At 48.8% G+C, this 11,466-nt stretch overlaps 1 protein-coding gene across 1 annotated transcript in view; it reads left to right on the top strand.

The window, feature by feature from the left end:
• Window positions 1-11,466, top strand: part of U2surp (U2 snRNP-associated SURP domain containing) — a 42,502-nt gene that overhangs the window by 5,653 nt on the left and 25,383 nt on the right. The window contains exons 2-5 of the mRNA XM_013029882.1: window positions 7,281-7,325; window positions 8,723-8,854; window positions 10,425-10,523; window positions 10,917-11,031. Of these exons, the coding sequence (XP_012885336.1) occupies window positions 7,281-7,325; window positions 8,723-8,854; window positions 10,425-10,523; window positions 10,917-11,031 (391 nt within the window). The remainder of the gene's footprint in view (window positions 1-7,280; window positions 7,326-8,722; window positions 8,855-10,424; window positions 10,524-10,916; window positions 11,032-11,466) is intronic.

The raw sequence follows: 11,466 nt of genomic DNA, 5'->3' as shown, positions 1-11,466 counted from the left end.
CGGGGCTTGGGCAGTGGGCGGAGCCCCCCTTCCCCGCGCAGGGGAGGGACGCCGGCCCCGGCCCGCAGCCCGGTGCTGACCCCCTAGGGCTCGGTCCGAATCGACGCACGGGTTCGGCCGGTTGGGGCCGTCCCGAGCCGCCTCCGCGCAGGGCCAGTGCTCCCCGCTTGAGCCACAGCACCACTTGTGGCTTTGCTAAGTTTACTGGAGATTAGAGTCTCAGGGACCTTCCTGCTCTTGGCTGGCTTCGAACTGTGACCCGCAGATCTGGGTCTCTGAGTAGCTCGGGTGACAGGCGGGAGACGGGCTCTTGATTGGTTTTTCTTTTTGTTGTTTTTTGGGTTTTTTTGTTTTGGTCAGTCGTGGGGCTTGAACTCTGGGCCTGGGCGCTGTCCCTCAGCTCTTCAGCTCAAGGCGAGCACTCTACCGCTTGAGCCACAGCGCCACTTCCGGTTTTCTGAGTGGTTTATTGGAGATTAGATCTCAAGGAGTTTCCTGCCTGGGCTGGCTTTGAATCTCGATCCTCAGATCTCAGCCTCCTGAGTAAGTAGCAAGGATTACAGGCGTGAGCCACCGGCACCCGGCTCTTGATTGGTTTTTAAAATCCAGCTTTTCTTAAGCCACAGTGCCACTTCTGGTTTTTTAGTGGTTTATTGGAGATCAGAGTCTCAAGAAGTTTCCTGCCTGGGCTGGCTTTGAACCTCGATCCTCAGATCTCAGCCTCCTGAGTAAGTAGCAAGGATTACAGGCTTGAGCCACCGGAACCCGGCTCTTGATTGGTTTTTAAAAGTCTAGCTTTTCTTCTGGTTTTTATTTTTGGAACTTTTTTTTCCTTGGTGCCAGTCCTGGGCTTGAACTCAGGGCCTGGGAGCTGTCCCTGAGCTTTATTACTCAAGGCTGGTGCTCTGCCATCAAGTCTTATTTCCATGTCCATTTATTTGGTGGTAAATTGGAGATAAGAGTCCCCCAGGCATTCCTGCCCAGACTGGCTTATGACCTCTGTCCCAGATCTCAGCCTCCTGAGTAGCAAGGGTTACAGGTATTACCTGAAATAAGTTTTTTCTTTCCTTTTGTAGGTGTTGGGGCCTTGCACTCTTATCAGTGAACTACAACCGCAGCCCTGAAATAACATTTTTGAAACCTAGATACATTTTCCAGTAGCACTTGAGGATATTGTAGTGTTAGCTATGTGTGCTTGAGAAGGTAAAAACAATTGAAGTACCTCATCTGCTCAAAGTGTACTTGAGGCTTTTGTGTACTGGTTGTGCTTTGGATGTAATTTGAAAGTGTTTTAGGGTTGTTTCTGTGACGCTTCTCTCGAGAGGCAGAATCTTTGGCTTGGGTAGTAATGCTCAGCGTGGTAGCTGGTGCTGCGTGTTCACAGGTGGACCGCGCAGCATGCTGACAGTGGTGTGTGGTTTTGTTGGACAGGCTATTGTTTGGGTGGGTCACGTCAGCAGTTACACTGAGGCTCTGTCTGTCGCTTGCTGAGTCTTGCACTTGGTGTTGAGGTAGAAAACGTTGGAGTCTTAGACAGTGCCCGCTTGTGGGGAGCGTGCCCTTCTAGGGGAAGGGAGCCCTAGGACTAGGCATGGAACGGTGAGGAAGTGGCACCTGATTGGGTGGATGGAGGGAGAGGGAGCTCCAAGGGCATGGATTCGATTGGTTGAGGCCTTTGAGCAGCCAACAGGAGTTTTGAAGGCTGCAGATAGGCCCATAAAAAACCTGAGCAAGGGGAAGGGAGGGAGTAAAGGGAAATAGATTGGGAAGTGGTTGGGTTTTGCTGGTGTGTCGCCGCTTTCTGGGAGAGTGAGAGGAACCTCGGAAGTCCCGCCTCAGGCCTCTCCTAACCGGCTCCTTTCTTCACCCCCTTGGGAGAGCGGCGGCCTCTCCGTGCCCTGTGGATAGATCTTTTACAGCCCATCTGAAAAGTGACACCAGCAAGATCTAGACCACACCAGACCCGGCCGGGGGTTTTTAGAAAGGGAAGTCGTCATCTCTGGAGCCTGAGTGCTAGGGGAACAGGATTTTTTTTCCTTTTTTTTGGTCAGTCATGGGGTCTGAACTCTGGGCCTGGGCGCTGCTGTCCCTCAGCTCTTCAGCTCAAGGCGAGCGCTCTACCACTTGAGCCACAGCGCCACTTTTGGCTTTTTCTGTGTATGTGGTGCCGAGGAGTGGAACCCAGGGCCTCATGCACGGGAGGCAAGCGCTCTACCCCTGAGCCACCTTCCAGCCCAGGAACAGGATGTAGCTCTGCTTGTCACAGGCCATGAGGAAGGATGACCCTGAGACAGGGCGGCTGCTGGCCAGCTCTCACGGAGCAGTCGCGAGGAACGCTGCTCCTAGCTGCTCTGCCTCTGCTGAGAGTCCTCCCCAGCAGTCCTCAGGGCGGTGCTGCTGCACTGTGCATAGGAAGGATGCAAAGCTGGAAGGGTGATCAGACACCAGGAAGGCTGCGTCCAGAACCCAGGCTCTAGCATTTCTCTACTTCCAGAGTCTAGTGATTGGCAGTTACCCTCTGTGTCAGAAATAAGGACAAGGGCAGAATTGGAGATACGTGAAATTTGAGAAGCTTGTGGGCATTTAGGAGGAGATGGGTAGGACTTTAAGGTGACCCAAATTGAAACTTGGGAACTAGAAACCTCGGTCAGGCAAAGGCGTCGGTGTGCCTCCAGGTTGTGAGGTCCAGCGAGAGGAAAGGGAAAGTGGCTTTCCAGGGGGAGTGGAGCTGTTGGGGTGGACAGCGGTGGAGGAGGAGGAGATTGGTGCGGGAGCACTTGTTCATTTGAGAACTAGGTGAGGGGCTTTCACTTGAAGTAAGGTGGAAGCCGCAGGAAATGGTTCCAGCCTTTCTGCTTAGCCAGGGTGATGTGGTGCCCATCGGTGAAGTGCTGTTGACTTTGCCTCCTGATCTCATTGCTGGCGGCTAGAGCCTGTATGCCACGGGTTTCCTGACTGTCTTCCTCATCTCTACTTTTTGCTTTCTTTGCCCTAAGTAGATTTTTCTTGTACCTGTTTCCCTCCCCACCTTCCCCTATCCTGCCCTTTATTTCTTCCTTTTGAGTCTTTATTTGGAAAAGCCATTAGTTTATGTTCCTTGCTTAAAAACAAAAACAGCTGGGGCTGGGAAGGTGGATCAGTGGTAGAGCGCTTGCCTTGCATGCTCGAGGCCCTGGGTTCGATTCCTCAGCACCACATAAGCAAAAAGAAAAAAGCCGGAAGTGGCGCTGTGGCTCAAGTGGTAGAGCGCTAGCCTTGAGCTGAAGAGCTGAGGGACAGCGCCCAGACCCAGAGTTCAGGCCCCACGACCAGACCCAAAAAAACAAAAACAAAAACAACAATAACAACAAAAAAAACCCAGCTGTCCAGTCACGCTGGTGGCTCACGCCTGTCATCCTAGCAGCTCGGGAGGCTGAGACCCCCGTTCAGGGCAGGCCCAGCAGGAAAGTCTGTGTGACTGCTCACATGATTAGCCACCAAAAAGCTGCAGGCCGAGCTGTGGCTTAAGTCGAGCACGAGCCTGGAGCAAAAAGGAGAGCCCTCGAGCTTTATTACTTCAGGCACAGGGCTGGCACCAAGACAGCACGCAACGCCGCAAACAGGAGCGGACACAGCACTGCTCCCGCGAAGGAGAGGACGGGGATGGTCGTCCTTTAAAAAATAAAATCCTCCTCACTGCTTGCATCTCCCTTGTAATCCGTTTTTGCACTGGGGTTTACTTTCTTCCATCCTTTCATCTTAACTGGAAAAAAGTTCCATTCCGAGCGCCAGCCCAGGCTGCCTTCCGGCCAGTGCTCCTGGGACCCGTGATACCTGAGGTTAATTCACGTCCCATGATTCATCTTCCTAGCTGCTGTTATTGTTTGCAAATTCATCAGACTGTGCTACCTCCAGGGCTGTCGTGTGTAGAGGTGACAGTCTGGTGAGGGGCTGGGGTGGCATTCTTTCTTTTTCCTTTTCCAAAGTCTTTATTGTGATTAAGTGATTACATAATTTCACACATTTCACAGTATTGTGGGATAGTGATGCTTAAAGTCACAAACACATTCTAACCTTCATGGGGCAGATTGTCTATTGTGGTCTATAAAGTTCTAGGAGTTTTCGACCATACAGTTATTTCCTCCACATGGGGCCATAGGTACATTCCTTTCCTTTTGCAGAGCATCAGCTGTTCCCTCCTTCCCGCTTGTTCCCTCCCTCCCATCGCTGCCGCTGAGTTGCTTGGTTCGTCTTGATCAATGTCCAGTGGAGGGTGGCATTCTTTTTTTGTTTGTTTTTTGTTTTTGGTCGGTGGTGGGGCTTGAACTCTGGGCCTGGGCGATGTCCCTGAGCCTCTTTGTGCTCAAGGCTAGCCCTCTACCACTTGAGCCACAGAGCCACTTTTGGCTTTTTCTGATCAATTGAAGACTCACCACTTTCCTGCCCGGGCTGGCTTTGAACCGCGATCCTCAGATCTCAGCCACCTGGGTAGTTAGGATGACAGGCGTGTGCCCGGCTCTTGTGGTTTTCCTGTTTGAATCTCTGGAATGACGGTTTGGATGAGGCAGCAGGCAACGCTTAATAAATACTGCCTTTTTTCTTTTCTTTTTTTTTTTAAACTGCTTTCTCCCAGTCTTCCCAGCCCCCAGGTTAATGCTGTTATATTGGAAGGCAGTTGATTTTTTTTTTTTTTAGTTCATTCAGCCTCTTGCTGAAATTTATATTGTAAAAGTGACATTTGTTTTCTTGGATTTTCTCGTTTCTAGATATCTGTAGTCTACGTACTTTAGTGTTTCTAGATCTCAGTCTGCTGGGTAGCTAGGGTTGACTTTTCAGAGAGTCCCAACTTCTCACTGTCTGTCCTGGACTCATTTTTGCCTAGCTCTCAGAGGAGCAGATTTAGTTGGTGTGAAAAACAACTATTTTTAGCCTTATGTTTAGACAAAGTAGATAGAGCAGAACTATACAGACCCATAGTAACCTTACATTTTCTCCTTTCTGTGACACATGAATCCCAAATTTTCTCTAACCTATTAATGTTTTTTTCATTTTATTGATACCTGGAACTGGGAGTTAGGATCAGGTCAGATACTTTTTCTCAAGAGTTGATTTCACTTGTTTTTGGTCATTTGTGGGGCTTGAACTCAGGGCCGGGACACTGTCCCTGAGCTCTTTTGCTTAAGGCTTGTAGTCTTTCACTTTGTGCCAAAGCTCCACGTTGGGTTTTCTGGCAGTTAATTGTAGATAAGAGTCTCACAGACTTTCCTGTCTGGGGTGGCCTGGAACTGTGATCTCAGATCTCAGCCTCCTGAGTAGCTAGGATTACAGGCATGGGCCCCCATTGCTTGATTTTTTTTTCTTTCCCTTTTCTGTTACCTTGGTTTTGAACTCAGGGCCTTGGGCTTGCTTGGCTTGCTTGCTTGCTTGGCTAGTGCCATGCTTTACCATTAGAGCCATGTTTCTAGCCCAGCTTTTTTTTTTTTTGGTCATGGGACTTGAACACAGGGCCTGGGCGCTGTCCCTCAGCTTTTCAGCTCAAGGCAAGCACTCTACCGCTTGAGTCACAGCACCACTTCTAGTTTTCTAGTGGTTTATCAGAGATAAGATTCTCACAGACTTTCCTTCCCCAGGCTGGCTTTGAACCGTGATCCTCAGATCACAGCCTCCTGAGTAGCTAGGATGACAGGCATGAGCCACCGGCGCCCGGCTCTTGCCCAGCTTTTTGCCGCTTATTTTCAAGATGGAATCTCTTGGATTTTCCTGCCTAGACTAGCTTCAGACCTAAGAGTGGGGATCTCAGCCTGCTGAGGAACTGTAAGCCACCAGCTTTCTCCATCTCCTAACAGGAGTAGTTATAGCCACTCCTTTCTTTTAGATGAGGTCCCGCTGTGTAACGCAGGCTAGCCTCAAACTCGTGATCCCTTCTGTAACAGCCTCCCGAGTGCTGAGATGACACGTGTGCTGCCGTTCCTTCTGCACCTCATCGTCTGGCCTCAGTAATAAAAATGTGAAGAAAGCTGGGTGCGGTGGCTCACGCCTGCCATCCTGCTATTCAGGAGGCTGAGGTCTGAGATCACAGTTAGAAGCAGCCCAGGCAGGAAAGTCTGTGAGACTCTTCTACAGTGAACCCCTAGAAAACCAGAAGTGGCGCTGTGGCTCAAAATGGGAGAGTGCTCGCTTTGAGCAAAAGAGCTGAGGGATGGATGGTGCCCAGGCCCAGAGTTCAATCCCCATGGCTGACCCCTCCCCCCCACCAAAAAAAAGCAGATAAAATCTCACTACTCAATATCTTCAAAAGTAAAATCGGCCATTGACCAGGTTTACATTTGAGTCCTCAAGTAAACATTTCAGAGAAATTTCATGTGTTATTTGGTCACTGTCGTTGCAACTCAGCTTCTTTGTACAGACAGACAGACAGACGAGCAGGCAAATAGCAAGTTAGTTTATGGGTGTGTATTCTGCTATGTAAATCAATTAAGGGAAATCAATGTGAAATTGTAACTGTTAGCACTGTCATTGTCATTATTTGACCATTGGATTCTCTCCTGGGTCACCAGCTAGCTTGTTAGCATGCCGGTTTAGGATTAGAGATTTGATTATCTTTTCCTCTTCAGCTGTTTCTCAGCAGAATTTGTATCCTTCCCTCTCGCACACATGCGCGAACCCTGATGCGTATGTTGTAGGAAGAGCTAAGGGGTAGATTTTCTTGCTGCTAGAATCTGTTTATTTGGCTTTGGGTGGATGGAGGGGGGAAGGGAGGTTTCTTTGCTGTGTACCAAGAAGTCGCTGCCCCAGCAGTGTTGGGGCAGTAGTTGATCTTATGACCTGAGATTGCACAAATAGCCTTGTAAAAATAGTGGTGTGTTTCCAGTCTACACTATAAAAAGGGAGCTGTGGCCGGGTGCTGGGTGGCTGAGATCTGAGGATCCAGGTTGGAAGCCCACCAGGCCGAAAAGTCTGAGAGTCTCTTAGCTGTGATTAACAAAAAGCGAGAAGTGGAGGTGTGGCTCACATGGTAGAGCACCATCCTTGAGTGAAAAAGCCAAGCCACAGCCTGAGGCACAAAAAAGAGTAGCTGTGTCTCAGATACATTTCATGAACACTTACCGCATATTATTTTGGAAAATGTACATTCTGAGTTTAAAGAATTGTCTTGAAACATGTTTGCCTTGGATCGCAGTCATCGTAAGTCACCTGGCTTTGTTCAGTTCTGTTAGCTGACAAAAGTTGGTAAAAGTTAGGGAAGATTACTTTTGTGTAACCTAGAAACACTTAGTAACGGTTCCTTTTCACATTTGTAGACGAGATCATCGGATGCTCATTCATCTGGGTCTTCGGATGCACATGTAAGTAGAAGATTTCTTTTTTTGGGTCCAGTCGTGGGGCCTGAACTCTGGGCCTGGGCGCTGTCCCTCAGCTCTTCAGCTCAAGGCGAGCACTCTACCACTTGAGCCACAGCGCCACTTCCGGCTTTTTTCTTTTTGCTTATGGGTGCTGAGGAATCGAACCCAGGGCCTCACGCATGCAAGGCAAGCGCTCTACCACTGAGCCACCTTCCCAGCCCCAGTAGAAGATTATTATATTGATGTGTACACTGTGCCAAAGGTTCATTTACCCTCCTTTTTTTCTGTTCTAATATGTATAGCTTAGCTCCTTCAAACCATGTTAGAAACCTCATACTAATTTTTATTGTGCTTTAAAATGTTTGTGCATACACTTTTTTTCTTACTACATTTTATACCCGTTAAAATAGCTCTCCTTAATCCACTCTTGTGGCATCATGTTCCAAAGTAGAGAGAAGCATTGCTCTGTGGCGCACATACATTTTGTTTATAGCTTTTTTTTTTGGTCGGTCGTGGGGCTTGAACTCAGGGCCTGGGCGCTGTTCCTCAGCTCTTCAGCTCAAGGCTAGTGCTCTACCACTTGAGCCACAGCACCACTTCCTGTTTTCTGGTGGTTTATTGGAGATAAGAGTCTTATGGACTTTTCCTGCCCAGGCTGGCTTTGAACCACGATCCTCAGATCTCAGCCTCCTGAGTAGCTAGGATGGCAGCAGGCGTGAGCCACGGTGCCTGGCAAATGGGACTTTTTAATATGACATGAATAACAAGTACATATAACCTACTAACCAAAGCGTGAAGTTTATCTCGGGCGAAGGACTTGTGTGATGGTTTGAATTGAAAGTGGAAAACGAGTTGCTTTTTCATGGAATATGTTCTTTTTTTTTTTTTTGGCCAGTCCTGGGGCTTGAACTCAGGGCCTGGGTGCTGTCCCTGAGCTTTTGTTGCTCAAGGCTAGCAGTCTACCACTTGAGCCACAGCGCCATTTCCAGCTTTTTCTGTGCATGTGGTCTGAGGAATCGAACCCAGGGCTTCATGCATGCTAGGCCAGCACTCTACCCTGAGCCACCTTCCCAGCCCCAGTGGAATCCATTCTTAAAGAACAACTGGTGACTCAGAGTTAGGTATTTGTTTGGGAGACGTTTCTTGGGAATGACGGCAAGAACCCATGATTTCAACAATAACTATAGCTATAATCTGCCTTTTGAGCTTTTGACTGCAAATTAGAATTACTGAAAATGTTCGTGTTCCTAAGGACTTGGCTAATGAAAGCGATGTTGATCATTGAAGAATATGGTTTGGATAGTGCGCAATGAGATTTGTCAGTATTTACACACTTGGATTACTTCTAGTTTTCAGAACGCTGTGTGTGATTTTTAATATGTGTTTAACCTTTTGTAAAGATGGATGCCTCTGGACCCTCAGACAGTGATGCACCAAGCCGGACGCGGCCCAAGAGCCCAAGGAAACATAATTACAGGAATGAAAGTACCCGGGAAAGCCTCTGTGACTCTCCTCATCAGAACCTTTCTAGAGTGGGTATTGTACAGATAGAAGAGGAGAGCTATTGCTTTTCCTCTTCCCTGGCAGAATGTGGTGGGGTGTCGCGAGCTTTGTGACTGTAGGGTGCTAAGTCCCAGACACCCGAGATGGGGTGCACAGATTCCTCGCGCCCAGAGCTGCTGCTCTCCCTGCGGGCGGCTGGGCCGAGTGCGAGCGTGCTGTCCTGCGTTCTCGTCCTTTGTTTATCCATTTGGAAAACACAATAAAGAGCATGGCCAATCAGCAGTTATTAACCACTCACCACAGATTGCCTTGTTGATTAATAATTCAAAGCAAAAATGCGTTTTTACTTTTCTGGGATTTTTTTTTTGGTCAGTCATGGGTCTTGAACTCTGGGCCTGGGCGCTGTCCCTGATCTCTTCAGCTCAAGGCTCTACCACGTGAGCCACAGTGCCACTTCTGGTTTGCTGAGTGGTTTATTGGAGATTAGAGTCTCTCCTGCCCAGGCTGGCTTTGAACAGTGATCCTCAGATCTCAGCCTCCTGAGTAGCTAGGATGACTGGCGTGAGCCACTGGTGCAGGGCTGTTTTCTTACGTGGGTTGAATATCCCATATCTACAGTGCTTGAGATCAGAAATGCTTTAGGTTTAGGAGTTATTTGCATATTCATGAAGGCTCTGGGGCATGGGACCTAAGTCTAAATGAATGGGAAATCCTTTTCTGTGTCATAGCCCAAAGGTCATTTTCTTCTGTGTCTCCAGTACACTTTTGCTCTGGTCACAACCCCTTAAGGAGGTTTAATGTGGAATTGTCCAGTGATGGCATCATATTAGTGTCCAAGAAATTTCAGGTTTTGTATTTGTTAAGGATACTCGGTGTTCAAAATCAGTGTGTGTAATTGTACTTGCACTGAACCCTATACCCACTGTAGGTCACACATTCAGCAAAGGACACTGTTCGTAAATACCAGAGCTGCTGCTGAGGAGTAAGGCAGTATACTAAGTGATAAAAGATGCATAAAGGCAGAGGCTGTTAGAGATGGGAGGTGACATGGGCTATGGAAATGTGCCTTCATGTCCGTATTTGGTATCTGTTTTCTCCCATTGCTGCTTTTGCCTAGAAATGCCTGTGTTTCTCCTCTTCATATACTTTATCCTTTTTTTTTGGGGGGGGGGTCCGGTCGTGGGTCCTGAACTCTGGGCCTGGGTGCTGTCCCTCAGCTCTTCAGCTCAAGGCTAGCGCTCTACCACTTGAGCCACAGCACCACTTCCGGCTTTTTTTTTCTGCTTATGTGGTGCTGAGGAATCGAACCCAGGGCCTCAGGCATGCAAGGCAAGTGCTCTACCACTGAGCCACCTTCCCAGCCCCTATACTTTTATTCTTACTCTGAGACTTGGTATGTGACTTTTGGCTGTTACTGACCTTGAGCTAGGAAGTAAAATCATAGGCACCTGACATTTTGGACAGCATCAGCTTTTCTTTACAACCAAACCTTTAAAAAGTGATCCATTTCAAAGGCTTGTGTATCAGCTAAGGTAGGCGTTAAGTTTACAGATCGCATTAATGTGTGTGTAAAGACATGCCTTTTCCTTCTTTTCATAGCCTCTTCTAGAAAACAAACTTAAAGCATTCAGTATTGGAAAAATGAGCACAGCGAAGCGAACCTTAAGTAAGAAAGAACAAGAGGAATTAAAGAAAAAGGTAAAGTGTAAAATTATTTTGAGCTACATGCTTTCCATGTATCTGGGATAGCGGGTGTGTACCACTGTGCTCAGCTTGTGTCCGTTGAGTTGAGGACTTGTGAAGGTTTTGGCAGGGCTGGTTTGGAGCCTGGCTCTTCCTGAGTAGTTAGAGTGACAGCCGGGAGCCGTTTCTCCCTGCTTTGCATTGGTATTTGCAGCTGTATCTGAATCCAGGCCTGACCCATGTCGTTAAATCAGCCCTCTTCCGCTTGGCCTGCACCCCAGCCACCTCCCCAGCAGGCTCCCATTCACCCGGCTTCTTGCTTGGGGTTCCCGAGTGGGTGCGATGGCAGGTGAGCACCATCTCCCTCCTGGCCCACCTTCTCATGCGCTCATGTTCCTTGTGTCTCAGGAGGATGAGAAGGCGGCCGCTGAGATTTATGAGGAGTTTCTTGCTGCTTTTGAAGGAAGCGATGGTAACAAAGTAAAGACGTTTGTTCGCGGAGGAGTTGTCAATGCAGCCAAAGGTGAGCGCGCACCCCGGTCCTCACAGGACTGCAGGTAGGTGGTCCCTGTGGAGGGTGCCGAGGGTGAAGGCACACACTCTGGTCCTGGTGACTGGGGGTGGTTCCCGTGGAGGATGCCGAGGGTGAGTACACACACACCCCACCCCCGTCCTGCCGTCCTTGACCTAGTTACCATGGGGGTTTGTAGTTCACCTGTTTTCTGATAGCACCCTCTAGTGGCTGCAGTGATGATAAACTAAAGGGCTGAGGTGATAAAGAAAGAGGCGCTGAGCCCACGCCTGTAATCCTAGCTACTCCGGAGGCTGAGATCTGAGGATCGCGGTTCAAAGCCAGCCCGGGCAGGAAAGACCGTGAGACTCCTATCTCCAATAAACCACCAGAAAACCGGAAGTGGCGCTGTGGCTCAAGTGGTAGAGCGCTCGCCTTGAGCTGAAG

Source organism: Dipodomys ordii, unplaced genomic scaffold, assembly GCF_000151885.1.
Source record: "Dipodomys ordii isolate 6190 unplaced genomic scaffold, Dord_2.0 Scaffold124, whole genome shotgun sequence".
NCBI lineage: Eukaryota > Metazoa > Chordata > Mammalia > Rodentia > Heteromyidae > Dipodomys > Dipodomys ordii.
Note: the sequence above shows the minus strand (reverse complement) of the source record. Positions and strands in the feature narration are given on the sequence as shown.